This window comes from Anastrepha obliqua, chromosome 6 (genome assembly GCF_027943255.1).
Source record: "Anastrepha obliqua isolate idAnaObli1 chromosome 6, idAnaObli1_1.0, whole genome shotgun sequence".
NCBI classification, from domain to species: domain Eukaryota; kingdom Metazoa; phylum Arthropoda; class Insecta; order Diptera; family Tephritidae; genus Anastrepha; species Anastrepha obliqua.
In genome coordinates this window covers 76674942-76702496 of record NC_072897.1, presented here as the reverse complement: position 1 = coordinate 76702496, position 27555 = coordinate 76674942, and the positions used below count along the sequence as shown (strand labels likewise).

At 35.4% G+C, this 27555-nt stretch overlaps 1 protein-coding gene and 1 pseudogene across 1 annotated transcript; both read right to left on the bottom strand.

Moving 5' to 3' along the window:
- Window positions 1–9810: 9810 nt before the first annotated feature.
- On the bottom strand, window positions 9811–11334 carry LOC129250757 (uncharacterized). The gene has a single exon (XM_054890355.1). It carries the CDS (start codon window positions 11332–11334, stop codon window positions 9811–9813), a length of 1524 nt encoding a protein of 507 aa, XP_054746330.1.
- A 1656-nt stretch (window positions 11335–12990) lies between these two features.
- On the bottom strand, window positions 12991–13433 carry LOC129250756 (uncharacterized; annotated as a pseudogene).
- Between the last annotated feature and the right edge of the window lie 14122 nt (window positions 13434–27555).

Here is a 27555-nt window from a genome sequence, read left to right as displayed (position 1 = left end):
TCAATGAAACAAACAATAAAACTTTGACGTTTTAATAAGGTTAAATTATAATAACAAACTTCTTTTCTTAATCAATGTACAGTGTGGACTTTGGTACACTTGGGAGCCTTTTCATATTTCCATTGAAAAAAAAATGTGCTATAATATGTCAGATATTTTCGTAAGTTCTAACCAGTTCTGTTGTATGCAGTACAGTGTACTCTTATGTATACATATATACTCCAATAAATATTACGTATCTATAATAACGCATCAAAACACGTCCTTATTCCCATTTAGCGTAAAGTTATACCTTCATACCTTCAAATTAGTAAAAAAAAAAATAAAATCTTAAAACTCACACAACTCTATTCATTTTAACTTAATTACAGTCAAATATAGCTCGTTCGACGCAAAATTAAATTTACTATAACAGTAGTGTACTAAAAAAAATCCTCAATATCGGATAATATCGTAAAAATTATGTCAAAGTTGAAAAAATAGAGAAAAAATAAAAAAAATCCAAATACTTCCGCCTACAGTCTCGTCAGTTGTCATTTCAGCAAAATTGTCAACACACTGTCAAAAAGGTTTGTTTTTGTTCTTTCGAACTAAAAAAACAAATTCGAAATCGGATGGAAATTGGCGAAGTTAGGAGTGATTGTTCACATGAACCTACTGAAAAACGGTTTTATGGCCATAAAATGAGATTTTGGGGGTGTATTGGAAATTTCTCCTATACCATGTTTCTTAGTTTTACTATACCTACAAGTTGTGCTGGGTCTCCATAAAAGTATATTTAATTTTTTTTTTTTGTCACACCGTGTTATACCATCTTTTTTGGAGCGTTCGAAGGTTGAACTACATACCATGTAAGAATATAAGTGTTTTATTAATATTATATTATCCTGAAAGAATGAACAGTGTTTTATATACAAACGTTTTAGATGTGAAGTCAAGCCAAAATCAAAATTCCTTACGGATAAGGCTGATTGGTTTGAACTTCTTTCGATTGCCAAATCTCTTTCAAACAATAGCCCGAGCTTAAAAAATACTAAAGCTGAAGCAACAGCGATATGTACTATCATTCGATCAGCAGCACATGTAGCCATACCCCAAAACAAACATACCCCAATCCAAAAAAATTTCGAGTAAATATGAACTTTGTTAATTATAAAAAAGCAAACGCGGCAAAGGAAAATATAAATCACTGCAAAGGACTACATCAAATGTTAATCCCATCTCACGTCCTAAGCAGATCTGGGCAGACTTAAAAATGCTTACTGGATCTGCATCATCCTCCTTCATCCCTTTTATTCATTCACCTTAAGGTCCTATATAGCCACCTAATGAATTAGCTTAAGAATTTGCCTTTTCCTGGTCAAAATACTACCCCTCTAACTCCTACATACACTTCAACACCAAAAACAACAAATTATGACCATCCCTCTGCTTCTCCCAGCGTCCTAGAAATAGAAGCTCTATTACTTCAGATGAGTTTGACGCCACGGTCTTCAAAATGTCTGAAAAAACTAGTGGCGAAGGTAAGATCTCATACCCCATCCTCAAAAACCTTCCCAACACTTTAAAAATAAGACCCGTCAACTTATATAACGACATTTTTAACAGTATGTAGTGTACCCTATGATAAGAAAGTACCGGGAATGTTTAAATAAAACAAAACAGAGTAAAATTTCAGGCAAATTTATTTTATATCCTTCAAAATATGACCCGTCTGAAGCAACACACATGTGTCATCGTGTAACCAAGTCCTCCATGTACCCCTGGTAGGCCGACGAAAGGATGGCCTTCAGCTCCTTTGTCGCATTCTCTTTGATCTCCTCTATCGACTGAAATCTCCTTCCACGAAGTGGTAACTTCAACTTGGGAAGCAAAAAGAAGTCGCACGGGGTCATATCAGGTGAATACGGTGGTTGCACGATGGTATTTACTTGGGGTTTGGTCACGGAAGTATCCGTGACCCGAGAGGAACTGAGTTAAGAAGCAATTCACCAAGAATTGTTTGCCCACATTTCCGGCCGTTTGCGATGTACATCATCTCTCAAACGCTTCAGTTCTAACAACATGGTTCTCACGAGCGCGGTTCGTTTAAATTAAACATTGCCAGTACTTTTCCAATGTTGGAAGATGTCATCTATTACCCCTATCCCTAAGCCCACTTCCCTTATACCTAGCTATAGATCGATATCCCCCCTTCCCTGCATGTCCAAAATCTTGGAGAAGATATTCTCAACGCGCATTACGTGGTTCGCTACGTTAAAAAAATGTTATGTACTCACCAATTTTTGTTCCAAAAAAGTATAGGTGCTATAGAACCGTTGTTATATTTCGAACACTGTGACTCTACAGCCTTAGCAACCAGAAACCACGTCTCTGTATTGAGCTTAGGCTTTGAGAAAGTTTTTGATAGAATCGGGGTTCATCTTGTATTACTAATATATAAAACTAAAGCGATTGAAGATCTGCAAAAAAATGTATTACTTTGTTAAGTATTTCCTACAAAATCGTAAGTTCATCGTTAGAGTCAATAACCCCAAGCCAAGTATTCACAATCTCTTTAATGGAATACCACAAGGATTTCCACTCTCAGTTACCTTATTCACAATAGTGTTGAACGAACTAAGCTCAGTAATTGCTTCCTTTAATCATTTAATCACGTAGAGCATGTTATTTACGCCGACGATGTCCTTATCTTCTCCAATATCAATGACTTGAGGTCCAAGCGATTTGGTGGTTCCTAAAACACTCAGGATTATTGTTTATAGAGCTTTGGAAAGAGAGTAGATAGTCAAGTGGGAATGGAGAAAAGTATCAAAGAAAGAGATACGAAAGAATAGAGACACATATAAAAGTAGTTAGCCCTGTAAGAGTTTTCCAGATTCTTTGGTAAATCTGTAAATATACTCCAGCTTTGGAGAACGAATATTACTCCTTCTCACGACATCGGAGCCCAAAACTCGAAGTCTTGCTCTAGCAAAGGCAGTACACTCACAGAGAAGTAGTCCTGCAGCTTTCTAGATCGGACATTCGCTCTTTATGTAAATTGCACTGGTCCAATTCATGATTCCTGCGGAACTGATTCCAATTATTGGCACTGGTCCTTGTGGGTAACCGCTGATTCACGGTTGGCCAATTCATCGGCAATTTCGTTTCCTTGAACACCGGAGTGTCCTGGAACCCATATATAATAAGTACAAGCCTGTTCTGTATTGCTACAGAATTAAGCTTCTTCTTACATTCTTGAACAATCATTGAGGATTGCTTTGCATTCTCCAGAGCCTTTAGCGCAGCTTGACTGTCACTAAAGACTCCAATCTGTTTCCCGCTCTATCTCTTCTCCATCCATTCGGCTACTTTTAGGATGGCAAAAATTTCCGTTTGGAAACCAGTTGCCATTTCCCCCTTAGCATAGTGTTACTTATTACTATCGTTTAAGTACCATCTGGCTTCTGACCCTATTTCTTTCTTGGAGCCATTGGTAAAGAAAATATCTGTCAAACCTCCCTGCATGCATTCTGGATTGCTCCATTGCAAATCATGACATCAAATTTTCTTCCAAATGAAACTATGGATATCAAGTCGTCTTTAGGTGCCAAAAACAGTGGATACTGCTCAGATAGCCCCTTAAAGATTTCTCTGTGTCCCTAAGTTCCAGTTTCGTGCCAGAAACCATATTTATGGAGTCTGCACATTGCTTTTATTGCTTCCTGTTGTATCTTAAGATCCAAGGGGAGCAAAGCAAGCATAGCATTTATAGCATCGCTGGAGGTTGCACCCATGGCATCCGTAATGTATGTTTATGCATGTACAGGTATATTCATCAGCTTCCAGCCCGGCTTCAAACTTGCTAACAAGATCGTGTAAGGCGGATTCACATGATTTTCCGCTCTGGTAAGGGTGTTGATTTCTACTAAGTGGACTTCTCGGCAATGCCCCCCTCGAATATGTTTCTCCACCACTCGTTCTAGACTTTTCAATACGAACGATGTCAAACTGATTGGTCTAAAACTTTTTGTTAGGGAATAGTCGTCTTTTCCTGGTTTCGGAATAAATACTACTCTCACGTGTCGCCATTGGAATGTTATGATATATACAAGACAGGCTGTGAAGATCCATTTTAGGACCTCAATTAGCCTGTCTACTCCTTTTTTAAGCAGTGCTGGATATATTCCGTCAGGTCAGAGGACTTAAAGTTCTCAAAGGAAGACAAGAAAAACCTTATCGATTCTTTTGTCACTATCCGACTAGCAGTATACCAGCTGTACCTAGAGGCTCCACCGTCGCTACCGTTATTGTTCATGCCACTATATACTTCAGAGAGTGTTCTACTACCCGGAAAATGGGTTTCGAGTAGAGCATTAAACGTTTCCGATTTGGAAATGGTGTAAGAATCATGAGGTTTTCGAATGGAATCCAGCCTTACTGAGCGGTCTGGATGCAGGACCTTAAAAAGTCTCGCTGTTTCTCTCATTTCCTTGACGTTACTGCAGAAATTTCTATAGGATTCAAGTTTAGCTTTCCGTACTCTTTTCTTATATTCTCTTTGTTTGGGTTTTTAAGGCCTTCTTAAGAAGTTTTCTGGACCATACACGAAGCTTCGACAGTTCAGGGTTCCCCCAAGGAACCGTTTTCCCCTTTCTACTTTGCCTGAGTGGGCACAGTTCCTCAAAGCAATTGATTAAAGTACCTTCTAATTTCTTAGTAGCATCTTCAATCATTTCTATTGATTTGAGTTTTTTCAGGTCTGGCAATCGCTCTGTTATAAGCTCACCATACCTGTCCCAGTCTATATTTCGAGGATTCGTACCATTGTGTCAATTCCCAGTCGGAATTCGATAAGGCGATGATCAGAAAGAGAGTCCTCTTCCAAAACTCGCCATCGGTTGATTTGATCTCCAACTGACCTATTGGTAAGTGTTAAATCAATCACCTCGTGACTCCTTTTGGTCACAAAGGTTGGTTTGCTTCCACCGTTTTGAAAGACCAAATCAGATGACAGGATAAAATCCAGTAACTTGACACCTCTGGTGTTGCATTTGCTGCTTCCCCATACAATGTTCTGTGAATTTGCATCACAGCCTACTATTAGTCACAGATTATTGGGTTTTGCATACTTAACTACTTTTGTTATCTCCCTCGAAGGAGGTGGTTGTAAAGAGTCGTAGGGTAGGTAGGCCGAAACTATGATAGCTTTGACACTCTTCACTCTAGTTCACACTTTTCTAGTACTTTATTTTTGCAACAATGATATCTCTAGAGCATAGCTCTTTTAACATCGTGTGCGATCAACCTTGTCATGATAACACATGCTCGCGGTCTCACACTCGCTTCACAATGAAGTTTTTGTCCCCACGACATAGCATCTAAACCACAGATACGCTTGTGACATACCCATGGTTCTTGTATTAGTAGTAGGTATGTGTGGGTTTGTTTGCAGTTTTGCATGCCTACGGCACAGGAGACCCCTAGACGCTTTGCTATGAAGCAGGTTTATCTGCGTAAATAACTATTACTTCAGTCATAAGACTGAGTATATTTACGCTTTGTCCTCCACCTTGTCCTGGACACGAAAATGGAGGACGGCACCCGTACTTCGACTTCAGCACCTTGAGAGACCCAAGATCGATAAAATAACTGTTTACAAAAAAGAAAACAAAAAAAAAACACGCACATAAGCTTAAGTGTGAAACATCGAGAATTGGTAAAGATCCGTGTATGAATAAACATCAGTGAGGTACCATAGGAAAACCCACAGGAAGATAAAATCAACCAACTCCAACAGAAGGACGGTCAGGAAGATCAAATCAACCAACTCTAACAGAAGATCGGTCAGGAAATCCAAGGCACCAACTTTATCAACCTGTTTATTCTACTTTTTGTAGTAAGTTGATACAAATATAGTTGAATAACTTAATTTTTTGTTAATTGAAAAAAAAAACAACAAAAAGGGAAACATTTTATTAATTAAAAATTATTTTCTGCTGGGAATAGAAAGAAAGAATAGCACTAAAATGGAACAATTTGAGGTAGCTAGAAAATGTATTTGTGCCATACAACAATTCAATTGCAACACTCTAGACTTACCAAATTTTATAAAACGAGTTGAGTCATTGTCATCCATAATGTAACCCCTTAATGTCGAACTAAAAAGAATCTGGTTAGGATGCATTGAGGACAGATTGGTAGACAAAGCGAGAGATTCCCTCGCAAGGAACGGACAAGTACTGACGTGGATAGAATTACGAATGATGCTCTTTAGAGATCACGGAGATCACACTCCTAAAGAAAGAATTTTGGATGAGATAAATATGTGCCGATGCACGCATGACATAGGACATTTTTATAGTAAATTAAACAAACTTTTAGTCAGAGTAAACAACTCATATCTGCTAGATGATACCTTGACGGCCCTTCAAGCTACCAGAAACAAAAGCTTGGTTTTGGAAGTGTTCCGGCAAAACCTACCGGAGCCAGTTAAGGGCATAATAATAGGTAGAAATCCATCCACAATGTCGGATGCTTATGCCATAATAGAGGAAAACGGTTACTTGAACTTTGCCGATCTCTCATTGAATAATACCAACCGCTACAATAGAAGGCAATCTCAGAATAACAATACCAGCTACAAAAGAAACGATTCAGGAATGCCAAATTATCGTCACCCACAACAGAGTGGAAGCTTCCGGCAAACCAATCATTTTTAGCCAAGGAATCAGGGTAATTTTAATAGGGACACTGAATGGCCAACTTTCTCACAATCAAGACAGGATAGGTTCACTCGGCAATCGCGGAATTTTAATGCGTCGCAACGCATTCGACACGAACAAAACAATCAAAATCAGGCAATTGAACCTATGGACATTTAGTAATTTTCAAAATTTTCAAATAAGTGGCCTTCCAGATACATGCCCTATATAGTCATAGACAACCCAATTAGAAGGCTCAGGTTTGTAATAGACACCGGAGCGGAATTTAGCATAATAAAACCCGGAGTATGTAATGAGAAATGGAAATCGGCTATAGATATAACTCTTAGAGCATGTAATAAAGATATTAGTATTAAGAAAAAATGTACAATACCACTTTTTAAAGAGTTTGGCCTTGAAAATTTCCATGTCGATTTTTTGGAATATAATTTCGCTGACAGATTCGATGGACTCATAGGAAATAACATTTTAGTCAACCTTGATGTCAATATTTTCTACAAGGACCGAGTGATTTCAACTCAGAGAAGTATAATCAAATTATTTTTTAACAGAGAAGAGGAGGAATATTACTCCCGTTCAATGAACGAACCAATTGATCTTTCTTGTCAAGAAACTAATGTGTTTCATAACAGATTACAGTTTAGAGACGTAATGCAATACATACGGACAGATCATCTGAACAATGAGGAAATCGAAGGCTTAAAGAGAGTCCTCTCTAAATTTTCTAAAACATTTTATAAGGATAGTGACGACCTGACATTTACGAGTGAAGTCAAACATAGGATCCAGACTACTGATGATATCCCCATTTATTCGAAGTTGTATAGATACCCCCAAGTCCATAGAGAGGAAGTTGATAGACAGATTGATCTGATGTTGAAGCAAGGCATTATTAGACCCTCTTGTAGCCCATACAACGCACCTATTTGGGTAGTTCCCAAAAAGGGTGGCCATTCCAGTATTCAAATGTGGCGTATAGTCATCGATTATAGGAAGCTAAACGCTATCACTATAGATGACAAATTCCCCATGCCAAGCATGGAAGACATGTTTGACGAATTGGGGAGATGCTATTATTTTTCTACTATCGATCTGGCTAAGGGTTTTCACCAGATAGAAGTGAATCCTAAGGATGTTCCAAAGACTGCATTCTCCACGGCCATGGGACATTATGAATTCCTACGTATGCCATTTGGGTTGAAAAACTCACCTGCCACGTTTCAGATAATGATGAACGGTGTCCTTGCTGAGTACATAAACAAGATTTGTGTCGTTTACCTCGACGACATTCTGATATTTTCTACGTCTATTCAAGAACATTTAAATTCACTCAAGTTAATACTTCAACGATTGAGTGAGGTTAATCTCAAAATACAACTGGACAAATTCTCATTTTTGCAGAGACAGACCGAATTTTTGGGATATATAGTCACTGATGACGGTATTAAACTGAGTCTAGCTTAAACTAATCTAGAGCTACCAAAAACGGAAAAGGAAATTAAATCGTTTTTGGGGATCACGGGCTATTATCGAAAGTTCATAAGAGACTATTCAAAGATTGCCTATCACCTGACAACATATTTGAAGAAAGGAGCGGAAATAAATGTTTCCGACAGGACTACATCAATGCCTTTAAGAAACTCAAGTTACTCTTGATGGTTGACCCAATTCTTATCTATCCCGAATATTCTAAAAGTTTCACCCTTGTCACGGATGCATCAAATTTTGCGATCGGTGCTGTCTTAATGCAGAACGAAAAAGTTATATCTTACTAGCATTACCCAGTGGGCTTCACACCACCATACATAAAATGTTTTTTTTTTTATATCGCAAAAAATTTTTCATATTAAGTTTTCTTTATAGAACTTGTAAAATGTTTAAACAGTTGAATTAGTCACAATAGCCTTTTCTGTACTTTTTTAAAATTTGATTGTGGTGGTCACCTATATACAGGTAAGGTGAAAGAGCCGATAAAAACTTGTAATTAAACTTTGATTCTTTAATATCCATTTCAATTTTTTACGCTAAATAAATTATGCTAAAATAAATAAAGTTAAAAATGTTTTTCCAGTTCCTCCTGGAGCATTCAATTTTTTATTATATTTTCGTCCAAAATGACTTGCAATTCGATAAAAAGTTGATTGCTAAAAAGATTTGATTTGTGAACACGATAACGTACAAAATAAAATGAAATAATTTTTATTTTTATTTCTGATAAAGAAAAGCAACGTTTAATTTAATACAATTGTATACACAACATTTTTTGTTTTATTTTGTGGTGCATAAATAAACAAATTTTGTGGCGCTCCAACTCTCGAACATGCAACGTATAGTTGGCCGTGGGAAAAGCAAGTTTCCTCTAAATTAACTCCACACACCTGGAGCGTTTGCCCTTGGGCTTTGTTTACGGTCATAGCAAAAGATAGCCGAACAGGAAATTGAAGACGTTTAAATTCGAATGGCATGTCCGTTGGTATTAATGGAATGCGTGGTATTGGTACAATTTCACCTTTTGCTTTGCCAGTGAGAATTGTTGCTTGAATTAAATTTGGCATCAATTTCTTCACTGAAAGTCTCGTCCCATTACAAAGTTTCGGTGCATTAAGATTTCGGAGAAGTATAATCGATGAACCAACTTTCAAATTCAAATTATGCGGTGGCATGCCTGGTGGTTCCAAAGAATTTAAAAATTCGACCGGATAATTGACTGCGTCTTCATTATTCATAGCAGTATCAATGGATTTATACGTTACCTGGCAATTTTTCCTGGATGTGGAAATTGATTTCGTTGATATTGATATTTTTTGGTGCTAAAATTGCACGTTCTTGTAACCAATCGTGGTTATTATAATTTTGAACAATATTTGGGAAAACGCAATCAATGAGCTCTTGTTTTGATGATACAATTATGCAAAAATTATTCGGTAACATGATAAACCCATTTTGATCACTTGCAATTTTTCCATCGCCAATCTTCAGCAATTGCTTTGAAACCTCACGTGCTGATGAATCATTTTGAAGACGCACACGCATGTTGGTCGTCAACGAAAGCCTTTGTACGTGTGCCCACAAAAATGAACTTTTCAAACATGCATTAATTTCATCAGCTGGTGTTGATCTCGGAATAACAGGCAACGTTTGACGGAAAATCACCAGATAACAATATTAATGCACCGCCAAACAGCTGTTGACTCTGTCTCAAATCTTGCAATGTTCGACTTAAGGCTTCCAAAGATTTTTTATGGGCCATTGGACATTCGTCCCATAAAATAATCGATGTTTGTTGCAAGACTTTAGCCATTCCAGAACTCCTTGAAATATTGAATGTTGGTGTTTCAATTGCTTGCATGTTCAATGGCAATTTAAAGGCGGAATGTGCTGTGTGGCCGCCATCAAGTAATGTAGCTGCAATACCGGAAGAAGCAAGTGCCAATGCGATTTTTCGTTCCAACCGAACCGTTGCCAATATCAATGATATCAAAAATGTTTTTCCAGTGCCGCCAGGTGCATCCAAAAAATACAATCCACCAGTGTTGTCATTGACAGATTGCATCACTTTGTCATATGCATCTTTTTGTTGATCATTTAAATGTGGAGTATACGTTTGTACGAACGCACGCAATCCATCACGATCGAATTGCTGTTCGCGTTGCAATTCTCGTTCAAATAAATCATGCATTGGACGATTTGGTTGAGTCAATCCTAATTGCCCTAATGCTTTATTTGGAATAGTAAGGCACAAATCTTCGATCATTATCAAGGCTTCATTATACATTTCCAATGTCGGCAGCAATGCAGGATCATTGGAACGATGTTGAAGTCGAATCAAAATTTCTTCAGCCATGAAATCTTTGTATTTATTCCACAATTCCAGTGGATTTGATGGAAAACATGTTGATATTATGATCGCAAATATACGAATTTGATTTGGTGGAGATGAAATTGATGCATCACGAAGCGTAGAATCCCAATGCGTATCATCTTCCAGCAAATGCAATTGGTGACATGCTTCACGGTATGTGGCGCACATTTGACCATTGATAGTTCGTAAATGTTGGAATGATTGCGGTCCATGTACGTTCACCAACAAAAGTCGCAAGTAAAAACATTCAATATTAGCTGGACTAACTGTATAAATGCGTCCCAAAGCATCTGTTCGAAAAATACCTGGATAACCATCAACAGATGTGCCTTGTTTGCGACGTTGAAATTTTTTTGTTGATGCATTCCATGTGAAATGGTGTGGCACTTCCAAATATAGCAAAGTCCTGGCAAATTCATTCGTTTCACATAACTGGAAAAAAGCTGTCAGTGTAGTTGCTCGTGGTTCTACTGCTTTTTGTGCGGCATTTGCAGCAGTGAAGTAAACACGTTGGCCGTTTTCAAGATGAACTGCCAAATGTACAACAACCGGATGTCTGTCATGAATTGGAAACGATAAAATACGCCATACAGCTTCATTCGTACTAATATAGCGCCCCATTTGATACTGTAAAATTTCATCATGACTATTTTCAGGAGCCACTCCAAAAACAGCCATATCGCTGCCCTTATTCACATACTTGCAAATATATTTGATTGATTTTACAGAATTGCAATATTCTACATTTATGTGAGCGTTGAACATTTTTGACAGTATCGGTGAGTACGGAACTATTCACCGGTTATCGATTTCAACGTCTTGATTTTCAAGTTTAATTACAGTTGATTTACCGTTGTCTTCAGTTGATCGTCGACGATACTGTGGATATCCATCATCTCCTGTAATTGTTTCAGCAATCATTTGTTTTGGAAAACGTTTCGAACATTTGCCATCAATCATACAGGGAGAATTTCGATTAATATCACCACAGGGACCGTGAATCAAATTTTTCGTGACAACTTCGCATAATCCTGGGTCGATGGTTTGATCTGGAATTTCGGCCGATATGACAGTATCAATCATATCAGGTGTTATTTTGTGTACCAACCAAATCAAGATATGGGCGTGAGGTAAGCCCCTTTTTTACCACTCTATGGTATACATAAAGCACCGCACTTCTCCAAATACACGGAGTTTGACAATCAGATCCATTAATTTTTTCAATTTTTGTTGAAATACACGGGCCGTTATGCCATGCCGATCTTTTCGCACCTGACCATCAAATAAACAATCAGACACATCGACCCACTTCGGATTGCATGTAAATGTGATGAATAGATCCGGTCGCCCATAATTTCGACATATGTCATCGCATCTTGCGTATATTCATGCATATGACGTGGGCTACCAACATATGATGATGGTAAAATTGTTAAACGGCCGATATCATTCACATTTGTATCATTGATTATTGCGTCACGCAAATGTATGTATTCCTCTGATCTCAATCGGGCTTGATTGTGACGGATGAAATTGAATCTCTCACTTTCAATTTTGGCGTACATATCGACGATATATTGATGCGAAAGTTGATTGCATCGCAAAATAAAATTGTTTTCTTGAGGGCGAATCATCAATCAATACGAATAAAAATTCATCGCACTGACGGATTTCGTTGATTTTTGACCTGTAATGCAAAAATTAATTAGCGTATGAAAATTATTTAAAAATCATATTTAAAGAAAAATAAAATGTGTATGTACCAGTTGTTGGATTTATCATTGGTATGTTGATATGATAGGCATCGTCCCCTCTCCAAAACAAAATGGGGTATTGCAATGCATCATAACAGCGATGGAGTTCTGAAATACGTTGCAATTGCTCATTTCTACGATACAAAACAATATCTCGTGGCCGAAACTGTTCACCAACCACAACAATGGCTACTTCATCAATCGTTGGTACATTAAATCGTCTGGCGTGCTCCCCAATTGGTGTTTTATCGGCTTTTATTATGATTTTGTGGCCATCGGTGGGCATCAGAGCGAGTGCCACTTTGAACAATTTCGCCAATTCATTGTGTTGACGGAACATTGTTTGCAATTCATTCACGATTGATCTTCTCATATTCGTCGAAATTGCACAGCGCTGATCTAATTCACGATTCTCATCACCAATAAAATATATTTGCAAAAATTGATGGTCACCATCTGGGAATGGTAGTAAAGATCCAGCTCTATGGTATATTTGACCTTGAATCTGTAAAGTTCGAGAAATATATGTAGATAACGGATCTGAATATTTAAAAACATCGAACACATCAAACGAAGTAATAACCTTAAACGTCGGCATAAATCCATCTCTTATATAATAATATTTGTAGCTCCAAAAGATGTCATTTGAAAGCATGAATTGTATTTTTTAATGTTTAAGAGGAAATGCTTCGACGTTGGTGAATTGCCAAAAACCAATGAATGCAAAGGTTCTGGCGGAAGTTCTAGCATCGGCAATTTGACTTTCCCACCAGCACAGCACATACCAGGCGTTTCGTTTCTGAATTTAATTGCTTTGCAATGTATACATTCTACATTCATTTGGCCAATGTATGCATGCATGCTGTAATCAATGGTGGCATCGTAATTGAAAGCCGCACGTTCCATTTGATGTATATCAAAAACGGACGTACGCCCACGACGCTCTCTTGGTGCTTCACTATTAACCGACTGATTTCTCCGTTTGTGTCGTTGTGTTTCCACTTCATTTCGTCGAACACGATCTTCTTCACTTTGTGATCTTCGATTTAATGCTGTAGCATTTGATTGAAGTGAGCGTCTTCCAATGTTTGCTCGTCTTGTACGTGGCATTCTTTCAGTACAATATATTACTAATTAAATGTAATAGCGAAATATTGAACGGCTGCACCGATTTCAATCAAGCTTCACACAAACCACCTCCTCAAAGATAGAAAAGAACTCTAAAATTCTTGTGTTAATCGGTTCGGCGGCTCTTGAGTTATAATATTACCAAGGGAATGTAACTTATTTTTATGTATATAGAATGTTTGCTCGTCTTGCACGTGGCATTCTTTCAGTACAATATATTACTAATTAAATGTAATAGCGAAATATTGAAAATTATTTCAAAAAACAGGATATTACAGGCATTTCGTATGAGAGGAAACCATTACTCACATAAAATGTCAGGAACGGCTGCACCGATTTCAATCAAGTTTCACACAAACCACCTCCTCAAAGATAGAAAAGAACTCTAAAATTCTTGTGTTAATCGGTTCGGCGGTTCTTGAGTTATAAGATTACCAAAGAAATGTAACTTCTTTTTATATATATAGATTACAGTAGAACATTTTATGAACATGAACGTAGGTATTCCACAATAAAGAAAGAACTACTCGCCATTGTGGCGGCAACGAAGTACTTTAGGCAATATTTATGGGGCCAAAAATTCACTATTAAAACGGACCACAAACCTTTAGTTTGGCTGGATTCATTGAAGGAGCCAAACCTTAAACTGCAAAGGTGGAAAATCAAATTAAATGAATTTGATTATGAAATTGTACACGTTAAGGGAAAAATAAATGTGGCAGACGGGCTGTCAAGATTGCCAAATTTGGAAATCATTAATAATAATGAGGAAGAAGACCAAAATGACGCAATTTCAAACTCGGCGACCGTACATAGTGGGCAAGAGGACAGCTCTTGTTATATTTATATTACAGAAAAACCAATAAATGTTTACAAAAACCAACTGCATTTCAAAAAAGGGAATACTGAAAATTTATAATGTAAATTAAACATAAGAAAGTAAAAAACTTTATAACGGTTACTGATAGTAGCAACTTGGTAGGAGTTCTGAGGAAAGTACTGAAGGATAAAGGTGTGATGTGTATTTTTTGCGAGGACGACCGACTTTTTGTACAACTTCAGGATGTCTATGTAAATTATTTTTCTAACAACAGAAATCTAAAGTATTAAGATCCACAAAAAAATTAAAAGAAATTACAGATACGGATGAGGCACTAAGTATAATTAAGGATGAACACCTGAGGAATAACCATCGTGGTATAAATGAGGTGTTTACGGAATTGAAATCGAAGTATTATTTCCCGGGGTTTATGAACCTAATAACGAAGTTTATTAATAATTGTGAAGTCTGCCAGTTGGCTAAATTCGACAGGAGACCGGTAAAGGTTCCATACCAGATAAGTGAATCAGCAGGTAGTTTTAATGACATTGTCCGCATGGACATTTGGTTCCCATTCCGAAACGTAATGTTTTTAACAACAATAGATAAACTTTCAAAATACGCCACAGTACACAAACTGGCTGATAGAACTTGCTTGTCTATACTACTTGCTCTGAAGGAAATAATACGATTTTTAGGAAAAATGAAAAAAACTGGTTTATGACAATGATAGGTGCATGCTACATGAAGCAGTTAAACTGTTTTTAAATGAAAATAACATTAACTCGCACCTAACAACCGCCCATCACAAAACAGGCAATGCAGATGTTGAACGCCTACACGGTACATTGAATGAACACATTCGGATTATAACAGCTGATAGAACAGCGACAGACGAGGACACTGAAGACAAAATACATAGAATAATTACAATTTACAACAACACTATTCACTCAACAACTAAATTAAGACCCATTGACTTTATTGAGAAAAATTTTGACAGAGAGAAAATCCAACAGCTTGCAGAACAGTTCAAGAAAGAAAAGCTAGTAAGAACGAATAAACTGAATGAAAATCGAACAGAAAATTTCGACTTGACGGATTCAATTGTACGGAACAGGGACATTCAGAAACATAGTCTTAAATACAAAAGGCTATCACAATTCCGGAAAGCTGGTAATTATATCACAGACACTAGTAATAGGGGAAATAAGAAATATTATAAAACTCAAATGAGACGCAAATTCAAACAACAGATTTAATAGTTTCCAGCAGAATAATGATTGTATACTTAAAGTAAATAGAGAGCCTATAATTAAGGAAATTCAATCAGGTCTTATAATAACAAAATTAATTGAATTTACCAAAATAAATCACAATTGCAACGATCAGCCTTATTTTGTCAAGGGCAATAACATAATGCAATTTTTTAATTGTACAATTTAAATAAAAGAATTTATGTTTGAAAATTTGTTTGATCAATTTGATCATGGCGTTCTTATACCACTGAACTATGTAAACTTTACAAAGATTGTTAATAACGTTACTTTGGAGGAACTTCGTCTTCAAAGCATTAAGAACAGAGAAATTATTAAATACATTAAATTTAAGAACAATATAACGCATGGCACTACTATAAGTTTGATTTTTATGCTTTTAACGGTAATTATAGTTTTAATAGTAAGAATTAAATGTTGTAAAGTGAGAAAGAATAAAATAGAACTAAAACTTAAAGATTACCGTGACCCATTTGCCCGGAGTGCAAAACCTAAGGATGGGGAAGTCACATATATGTAATCTTCATGCTTTAATTTTCATACTTTAATTTTTATTCCCACAAAACGCTAGACGCAGACGTCAGCGTATTCTTCAAAATTCTACAACGGTTACCGAACAAACAAACTTCTCATATTACAACATGAAGTTTATTTGGCAAATGTGCTTATTATGCACATTTATTCTTTCTCACGGCTAAAAATTGTAATATTTTTAAGCTCTACTTTTAAGGAAATGAGTTTCAGTTTGAAATAAAGATGCAACGGCGTTCGAACTCATTATTATATACTAGAACTCTCCAGCGAACTTCTAATGTGCATATCTAAAAGCCGTTCAAAAGTTTTTACAAGGAAGGGCGACAGACTGATTGGCCTAAAGCCCTTCGCTATTCATGGCCTCTTCTACCTGCCTTTGGTGTGAAGACGACTCTAACAAGTTTCAACCTGTTTGGAATATAACCTAGGTTTATACACGCTTTGAAAATGTCCATTAGCCATGGTAGAATGATATCAGGAGTTTCCTGTAACATCTTAGGAAAGATCACATCAAGGCCTGGAGATTTGAAAGGTGAGAATGATTTGATTGCCCGTGCAACCTTCTCTTTCGTAACTATTAAATCGACAAGATGCTGTGTGTCATATCGGCTCGGCCAGATTCTCCCAACATCACTGTCATGGGCGCTACATCCCGGAAACTGAGTATTTAAAAGAAGTTCTAGAGACTGTTCTGCTGTAGAAGCCCAAGTACCATCTGGCCTCTTGACCCAAGAAGCCATTGAATGGTCTTTGGACAAAACACGGCTAAGTCTCGCAGAATCTCTGGTAGATTCGATAGAAGAACAGAAATCTCTCCAGCTCTCTTTCTTGGCGGCCCTGATTGCCTTCTTGTATTGTCTCCGACTTTCTCTATACAACAGCCAATTACCTGTTGAGTAGCTGAGATTGAAGTTTGATCTGGCTTCTTCCCTTAATTTTGAGAGCTCATTGTTCCACCAAGGAGGATAAGATTTTTTGCTATATATAATTGGACACGACGTTTTGTAGGCCCTAGTAAATATCTCCTCCACCTACTCTCAATGTTTTCTGGGAGAGTGATTTGATGGATCGGAATCCTTCCTATCCTGTTCCCTACTATATTTTTGAACCGTTACCAATTTGTTCAAAGTGGGTTTCGATATGGTAAGGGTGGATCTACCTCAAGATCCCAGTGATAGAGGATGCAGCTATGGTCCGAAAACGACTTTTTGCTTAAGACCCTCCAATTTTCTACCCTTACTGAAATATTTTCAGACAGTAATGTTATATTTATTACTTCCGCCCATCCTCTAAAGCTTTCCGTGCTTGGAAAGGTGAAAGTAGGGGTGTTACCCCTATTAAATATTGTCAGGTTAGTATTAATGACAAATTCATATAGGACTCACCTCGATCATTCGTTTCGGTACTCCCCCATAGGGTATGCCTCGCATTGGCGTCGCATCCTAGTAGCAGGATATTGTTTTTGCTGACAAGCACAAGCCTACGGGCCTCGTCCGGCGGTGCTGGTTGATCGTGTGCCATATAGATGGAGGCAATTTTGATTGTGACGCCGTCAGCAGCCTCCATTTCGATGACGGTCACATCCGATGAGCTGTAGGATGGGATTAAAAATATGTTTTAATGTTTTTTTGCTACAATACATGTAATATAAATTTCTGCTATCAAAATGGGATTCCAATCATCCTGACTTCATCAAAGGCCAAAATATGAAGAAATTGAAACTTACCGACGATTCTGTTAGTAACGCACTTGGTGTGATAATGCACCACCGAAACGATGCGCTGTTATTCACATTCACGTCGCTGACACATCCGGCACAAAGCGTACAATATTGTCCATTGACTCATTTGGTTTTGTTCCTTTTGGATTGCTGTAGCCTCTCGTAATTACGTCCAAAATAATTTTGTAAGTATTACGGTTATTAAAGCAGAACTGGGATAAGTCCGTGCCTCAACATTTGCAGCAAGCTTGGAATAGTTCGCTCGAGAAAGAAACGACTGGCGCGCTTTATTAAAAGTGAAAAGAAGAAGAAGTGTACGGAAATGTGTCCATTCAGGTATTGCGTGCGTATGTATTGTAAATCGATCACTTGCGAAGAGACAATATCTAGTGGGGTGCAGTGAGTGACGAGAGCGAGTTTCGGGAGACTTTCATCTGTGTAACGACAGCTGGTCAAGAACTCTATCCAAATCAACTCTTATTGTCTGCGATGTCAATATTGCTAGTGAAAAATAGTTACATAGTTGATAGTTTTTTAATTATTGATATTATGCGAGTTAATTGTTCTCCCAACAAGCTTGGTCGCACTTTAAATGTGATATATTTATATATTAATACGGAGAGCAAAATTTCGTCGTACCTTATTTTAGTATTTATAGTCAGAGACAAAAGTTGAAACATATACCAATGGATAGCATATGTGGAGACGGTTTGCACAATGTATTAAAATAGATACATAAGTGAATAGGTGCAGGTAAAATTAACAACACTGCTTTACGTGTATTAATAGTGTGTTAGAGCGGGAGGAATACATTTTTACATATATATAGTCGCACTGTAATGGGAACAGATTTGTTTGTTTGAAAATTGCTACATATGTTATGTATATAATCGCATAATGGAATAGTGTGAAGATGAAATACAAAACAATATTGATATGTAAATATGTACATATCATACTAGCAGCTCTGTTGCCATACACATATGCAGAGAACGTTAATATATAGAGAAGTCTCAATGACTGGAACGTAAGCAATTTTTAGGGGCACTCGTTTTGCGCGCGAATTTTATAATTGATTTAAGTAAAGGGGTTTTTAAAAAATGCAAGACAGTTGTTTGACTTTAAGGTTTCAGTCACAGACTAACTTTATTAATTAATTTTAGGTTTAACGAAAGCTTACAACTGTATACATAATTGCTTATTCAACATATTATATTGCTCAATAACAAAAATGCTTATTTATTAAAATGCTTATTTTATTAAAATGCTTATTTATTAAAATGCTTATGCTTATTGATTAAAATGCTTATTTATCAAAAAATGCTTATTTATCAAAAATGCTTATTTTTGAGTTCAATGAAATATTGGGAAATCAACAGAAATGATATCATATTACTTTCCTGTTGTTTGGTTTATTTGACTGATAAATTCTGCAAACTTATCATTTTCCTTTACCTGTCTATGTGCATATGTAACTACTCCCCCTTTTAGATTAGAATTCTCCTGAATTCGGGTATTTAATTTAATAGTTATACGTTTGTGTTTATTGATAACAACAATGACAGTTATTAGAATTATGATAATGCTTAGTACATTGCAGATATGTGAGATTTTACTATGAATTTTCAATTTAAAAATGTTTTCTATATTTGATCTATTTTCCTCCAATATTTCATCGAATGTAATTTTTTTTGTAAAGTTCCGAATGTCTTCATATTTTACACTTTCAATATTTTCTTCTATGTTTTCGATATAATTTGAAAAATAGTAGTCACTAATTTTAATTGAACAATTATTATATCTTATGATATAGTTTCCATTCATAATTGGTTTCTCTTTATTACATGTTTGATTCATTTGTAAATTTACAGCATTTTTAACAATAATCGTTTTTACGTCTATGGCTAGAATTTCAAGATCCTTATTTCTGGTGAGGTGACAGTTTTGTTTTAATATACAGTGTTTACTTGGTTTCATTCTTTTTAAAGATTTATTTTCTTCAAATAATAAAGTTTTATTTGCATAAATGAATATTTCTTCTATTTTTGCTTCGTTATTTATTATTATTTCGTTATTTTCTTTGTTAGGTATTGGAATAACCTTTCTTATTTTTACATATTCAAAGTTTTTAGGTATCTTAATGCCGAATATTAGATAGGTGTTATTTAAAATGGCTGTGCCTAATTGTAGATACTTAAGCTTATTATAATCAATATTATATTTTACTATTTCTTCACTAGTTAAAATATTTGGGTGTAATATTCCATATTTGGCTGATACAACATTTTCTTGTATTTGCTCAATTTTACTTTTTAATAACTGAATCTTTGTATACTGGTCTAAGTATAAATTTTGTTTATATTCGCCATACATAAATTTATTAATAGAATTAAGTTCTTTTTCAATTTTTACTCTATCACTTTTAACAATTTCTTTGAGATGCTCTATAGCTGAACTGAAATAATTGTTTATTTTGATTTGTTGGTTCATTGTGTCATTCGTCTGTAAAAAGTGCGTTTGTATATTTTGTCTATCGTCTTCGTCCATTGTACCAAAAAACCATTTTGACATACTACCTATTGCATTAATTAGTCCGCGTTTATTTCTAGTTTTTACTGGCATGAGCGTTAGTAACTTATTCCTTATGTCTAACAACTCTCGTTGTAGTGTCTCTTTATTTTCTAATTTCATTAATATTATATTGTCCGTCATTTCGTTGATAATAGTTTCTAGTTTGTAAACGTCAATCATGTGTAGTACTATGTCACTATCCTTGGGTATTTCTTGGTTTCTAATTTGTAAATCTATAAATCCGGTTTGTTCCGTTAATTCCGTCAAAGTCATTATACCTTTACATTGTCGTATCGTTAGTATTATTGCTATCATCATGATCCATGTCTGTAAATTTTAAAGGTCGTTTAATATTGCTTGGATGGACTTTATCTAATTTGTGTTTTCTGTATTTGGGTTGTTCCTTGTGTCTAACTGCCTTGTAATTCTTTATAAATCCTTCTGTTCTTTGTTCTGTATACTCTTCTCTGTTTCTATTTAGTTTGTCAATTGTTTTTTCCTTTATCTGTTCCAAATTTCTTCTTACAACATCTTGATTCACTTTATTATTATGTACCTCGTAAGGAGTGAATTTTATAGTAGAATGAAACCTATCATTATAGTTTCTAATAGCTTTTTGTATTAACTGTTTAACTGATATGCCCTTGTTTAATTTATGTAACATTCTGAACTTTTCAGAAATGGTATTATGGAATCTCTCAATGTCCGCATTGCCAGTGTGACTGTTAGGCTTGGTTAAATGAAGTTCTATGTCTTCATTGCTTAGAAATTCCTTAATCCTTGTCACATTAAATTCGTTGTCAGCTATTATCTTTTTCGGTTTACCTATTTTAGTGAAATAGTCTTCCAGTTGTTCAATGATAGTAATATGATTTCTGTCGTTTAAAGAATATGCTACTCCATACTTTGAAAATTTGTCTATAACTGTTAGAAAGTGGCAACTCTTCATGACATAGGTATCTATATGAATAATTTCTCCCTTATTTGTGGGTGTTTCCGTGTGAAAGAACTTTGGTTTGATTGGTCTTCTATCATATTTAATTTCCTGACAAGTCTCACATTGATTAATAACTATTTGTATTAGTTCCAATAATTTCGGGTAGTAAATTTTATTTTTAAGCTGGTTATATGTTTCTTGGATACCTGAGTGCATGCTTTCTCTAACATGATATAGCGAAATTTGTTTAACCGCTTCAACTTCGGTTTCGATATCTTGTGCTCTTATTGTGCATTTTATAAACTCTATTTGTTTATCGTTGGAATACATTTCTATTAATTTTTCCTGAACTATGTTATATTTTCGTTCCGATATTTCCGAGAATATTCCTACTTTTCCTTTTGTTATGTATTTTCTGAAGATTTCACTCATCCTGTTGAAATCGTATTCGGATACAAAAATTATTCTTTTTCCATGTAGCCTTTTTAATTCCTCTATCTTATTGTTTGTTAGAATAATTTGTGTTTTATATTTGTTAACTATCTCGTCTTTAATATAGAAATGATCATTTAAGTTTTCTTCAGCTGAATGGACCGTTTCCATCGACACATCGTCATCTAAATTGTCGATTATATTTACGTTACATTCATAATCTTCTAAATTTTGTAATGACTGTGCTTTGCTGGTATTTTCACCCTCCTCCTTATTTTTAATAACGTCCTCGTTATTCTCTATTCTGCTTAGAAAGTCTGCTACTCTATTTTCCTTTCCTTTAATATATTCTATATTAAACTGATATTCTCCTAATTTTAATAGCCATCTTTGATGTCTCGGTGACATATCTTTACCTCTATATTTTGAATGTAAATATTTTATTGGTTGATAGTCTGTTACTATTTTGAATTTCCTTCCATACAAGTATGGTCTAAAATAATTCACGCTCCACATAATAGCTAAAAATTCTTTGTCAGTTGCTGAGTAGTTTTGCTCATGTTTGTTAAGTGTTCTTGACGCGAAGCATACTGGATGTCCTTCTTGTGATATAAATGCGCCAATTGCATAATTTGATGCATCTGTGGTAAGTGTAAATTCTTTTTCAAAATTTGGGTATCGCAAAATTGGATGCGAACTGATCAATAGTTTAAGTTTTTCAAAAGCCTCTATATATGTGGGATCTTTTACATTAATTTTTACGCTCTTTTTTAAATATTTTGTAATTGGCTGTGCTACCTTGGCATAATCTTTAATGAATTTCCGATAGTAGCCAGTAAGTCCTAAAAAACTTTTTATTTGCTTCTCAGTTTTAGGTAATACAAGATTTTCAATTACTTTAATTTTATTTGGGTTCGGCTTCATGCCGTCTTTTGTCAAGATATGCCCTAGAAATTCCGTTTCTTTCTTTAAAAAATTACATTTGTCTATTTGTATTTTCAAATTTTTATATTCAAGAACTTTAAATATGTCCTGTATTGCATTGATGTGTTCACTTAATGATGTACTAAATATTAAGATATCGTCCAAATATACGACGCAAGTTTTGTTTATATAGTCTCTTAAAATTTCGTTCATTAGCCTCTGAAATGTGGCTGGTGCGTTCTTTAAACCAAATGGCATTCTTATGAATTCATATAACCCATGTGGAGTTACAAATGCCGTTTTTTCGCGATCTTCAGTTTTTACTAAAATTTGGTGATATCCTTTTGCCAAATCTAACGTGGTAAAGTATTGAGCTCTTCCTAATTTATCTAAAATTGAGTCAATATTTGGAAGTGGGTATTTATCGTCTATTGTAACTTCGTTTAGTTTTCTGTAATCTATTACCAAACGGTATTTCTTTTCACCTGAATTATCTAGTTTTTTTGGTACTACTATTAGAGGGCTTGAATATTTAGAGTGACTTTTTTGAATTATGCCTTGTTCTTCCATATCTTTAATTTGTTTTCTTACTTCTAATTCATGTTGGGGTGGATATCGATATAATTTTGAATTGATCTGTTGTTGAGTTGTAGTTTTGATTTCATGTTGAATTTCCGTAGTGTTAGTTAATTTATCGCCTTCTTTGAATAATAAATTATTAAATCGTTTTAGTAATTTTGTGATTTCTCTATGCTCTTCTGCATTCAGATGGTCTAATGATAATCTGTCTAAACTTAAGTCAGTAGTTTCAAGGCTATGAATTTGGGTAAAATTGAATGGGTCATTTAAAAAACTGCATTCCTTTTGGTTTAGAATTATTTTCTTTTCTTCAATATCTATTTGTGCATTTAGAAAGTTTAGTATATCCATGCCAATTATAAAATCGTATTTTCTTCCTTTGAGTGGAGTTGCTTTCCATCTCACTCTTGCGTTGCTGGGAAGATTAAATTCTGTTGGTGCCACTGTGCATATTTCATAATTTATCATATCTTTGTTAGTAATTGTGCTGAATCGTATTGGGTCTTTTAATTTTATTTTAGGAAAGTCTTTTATTTCACTATTAACTAAACTTAGGTTAGCTCCTGTATCTATCAATGCATTATAATTTTTATTTTCTATTCTCATTTCTATTTTTGGTAAGCATTCCGAGGCTGTTTCATAAAAAAAATTGAATTGTTGATTTCTCCTTGATTTTCAGATTCTCCATAGCTTTGCCTAGATAATTGCAAGCGATTTTGGCTGCAATTATGGTTAGGGTGTCCTGCATTTGGCGATCTATCGTAATCTCTTTCCACATTATCTATTTCCATTGGTTCTCTTCGATTTTCCCTTATTTGCTCTAAGTTATTGCCTCTATAAAATTGTTGATTCCTTCTTCCTTGACCTGAATTGTTATCTTTATAAAAATGTTGATTATTTCGCCTTACTTGACCTGAATAATTGTCTCTACTTCCCCAGTTTGGTGTAAAATTTTGATTATTCCATCTCCTTTGGCCTGAATTGTTCTCCCTATTTCCCCAATGATTTGTAAAATTTTGGTTATTCCACCTCTTTTGGCCTGAGTGATTGTCTTTATTACCTTCGTGGGAATATTTTTCACGCTGTTTATATTGGTGATATGTTTTATTCTGTTTAAACTGTTCGTCTGTTCTTCTAAACTTTTTGAATTCTGTCCGGATGCAACTGTCTTCATATCGTCGTTTTGTCATTATTTCTAATATTGTATATAAGTCATGTTCCTCATATATCTTGTCCAACAATGTCCCCTGAGTGATTTCTTTTAAGTTGTTCACCAGTACACTATTTATATTACTTAAATCTATACCTGCATCTCCTTTATAATAGACATTAATTTCATCTGCCTTATACTTAATTTTTTGGGCTTCTGTTGCCAATTCACTTACCGTGTTTGCTCGCAGGTTGCAGATTTTTCGGTATATTTCGTAAGGCTCCACATCTGGCTTGTAACGAAGTTTAAGCGCCTTCTTTATTTGACTCCAATTGTCCGGTTGAGGAATGTTGATGACTACGTCCTTTGCTTCACCTTGAATCACTCTGTAGAATATTGCTTTTGTCGCTTCTCTTCGCGTTCCTTCGTCTTGAATAGTTGATAGCACATATTCGACACTGCTCATGAAGGAGTTGACTGTTACTTCGCCGGTTCCCGTAAATGTCGGAAGGTGAGTAATGTTCTTCATTATTCTCTGTAGGTCGTTGTCATTGGTTGCGTGCCGTTGTTGTAGTTCGATGTACGCCTGTCTTAGCTGTTCCAATTGATGTTCTCTCCTCGCCAGTTCTTCCACTATATCCTCTGGCGGTATCCTTCCTTGAGCCTGCTCCATCTTCCTTCTTTCGTCAAAACTTTGCTGCCTTTTGCTAATTTTTTTGATTGTTGGTGTATCAGCTAGCTTGTTTGCTAAGCTGATGGCTCCCTTTGTTTTTATCTTGGTGGTGTCTACTTTATAAGTATTCACTGCACTGTAGTATTAATTTATAGTGGCGTTCACTCTGTAAGTGTTCACTGCACTGTAGTATTAATTTATAGTGGCGTTCACTTTGTAAGTGTTCACTGCACTATTTTCTTAATTTATACCCTGGAGGGTCCGGTCAACTCCTGAGTTGGCTACGGATTCGCAGGATTAGTATGGGTATTATAGTGTTTGTAATTTTTTGTTCACTGCTTTATCCCGTAATTTCGTATCACTATCCTTTCATTACTTTTTTTTTGAAAGGACAACCGACTGCGCCAATTTTATAATTGATTTAAGTAAAGGGGTTTTTAAAAAATGCAAGACAGTTGTTTGACTTTAAGGTTTCAGTCACAGACTAACTTTATTAATTAATTTTAGGTTTAACGAAAGCTTACAACTGTATACATAATTGCTTATTCAACATATTATATTGCTCAATAACAAAAATGCTTATTTATTAAAATGCTTATTTTATTAAAATGCTTATTTATTAAAATGCTTATGCTTATTGATTAAAATGCTTATTTATCAAAAAATGCTTATTTATCAAAAATGCTTATTTTTGAGTTCAATGAAATATTGGGAAATCAACAGAAATGATATCATATTACTTTCCTGTTGTTTGGTTTATTTGACTGATAAATTCTGCAAACTTATCATTTTCCTTTACCTGTCTATGTGCATATGTAACTCGCGTGGTACACCACAGCCACATTTTTCACCAAAAGTTAACAGCAAGGGGCTGAATTATGTAAATTTAGCAGCAGTCGATAAGAATTTGTTGGTGATTAGAAGCAAAGAATGTTAGGTAGCTTTTTAATATGACCTATATTTGAATTTTTCCAAATCATCCAAAATTATATACATATGTTATGTCTGTCTGTCTGGTGTCTGTAAAACTTTGTTGACCCCTTCAACTGAATCAAAATCCTCTATAGAAAACGCTTCATTACCAGGCGCACAGGAAGATGGCATATGCAAATGTAAATTTGTGAATTTATATACATTTGCGCATATGTATATGCTGTGTGTATGTATGCTCACCAGCCACAGCTCAAAATAAAACGGTAAAACTTCTCAAGAAATCCAGCGCGCATTCAAAGGCGCAGCGAACATTCATAGGCACAGCATTGTATGTACAGTAACCTTGACATGTTTACAGGCACCTTCAAATGCTCTGATTTCAGAGTAAGTTTCTAACTTGGCAGATATATGCATATGCTTTGTGCACTTTTTATCAATTGAAAAACTACATACGTAAAGTAATCTACTAATTAACTATTTGCCTACTATCAGTTAACATAAAATAATTGTTTCCAAATTTTATCTTAGTATTAAAATGTCCGAATCAGACCTTTTTTTAAGCTACTTGTTTTCTTCTGCAACTTACTGTATGCTCATACGCGCTCTTGACGCACAGCAGCTACGGCTGTCGAGCATTTAGAAAGACATATATTTTTGCATACATATGTACGATGCCGTGGGCACTCGACTTGACAAAAATTCAAAATTTATCAAATATTGGCAAATAATTCTACGCGAAATATTCCAATATTGACTATTTTCGAATTGTCGAGAAAATTGACATATGGGCGGCTCGTTTTATGAATGAAAGTACTTGCTCTTAGAAGTATGAGCTCGAATTTATTAATGAATTTTTTGCTGATGAGTTTTTGTTGTACACTACAATAGTTGAAACTGTTCGGCGCAGCCGCGACTATTCAGCGCTATGGCAACTAGAATGATGGCCGCTACGCCTGCGTCTATGACTGCATTTTGTTCTTGTAGTCGCTAGGCATAGAATTTTAGCTTTGAACGACATATGCATTTTGAGGAATAAAGTGAGTGCCCTATGTGTGCGGTTGTATGCACATGCATATGTGTAAGTTATATTTTTGATCTCCTTGGTTTAAAAAAAACACTTTTAATTTTTTATTATTAACACTTCACTTTATTAACACTTCACTTACACTCTACCTATCCTAAAAACTAACCGCGCTTAACCCTGCTACTATGTTAGGGTCTTTTGATGACCCAAATTGCATATAACATCACCGTATTTCTAACTGGTGGAATATATTTGAAAGTTCTTACTACTCAGTGCATCAATTGTTGAAATATATTGAATTCAATTAGTTTTATCACCATTTTAGGCTTAGAAAATTGTTTATTGCATGTGCTTACGCATATCATGTTCGGGTCATTTTATGACCCCTATCATATTTGTAAAACGAATAGTAAATATATAATGTAATATCGCCTGTTGCAGAGTCATCGTCTGGAACACCTCTCTGTTGTGAATGTTGGAATGCGTTTACAGTTACAATTTTTGTATTCAATAACAACGAAACCAAATAC

Excerpts from the sequence above, each read along its gene's own strand:
- LOC129250757 (XM_054890355.1), bottom strand. The coding sequence starts at position 11,334 with ATGTTCAACGCTCACATAAATGTAGAATATTGCAATTCTGTAAAATCA.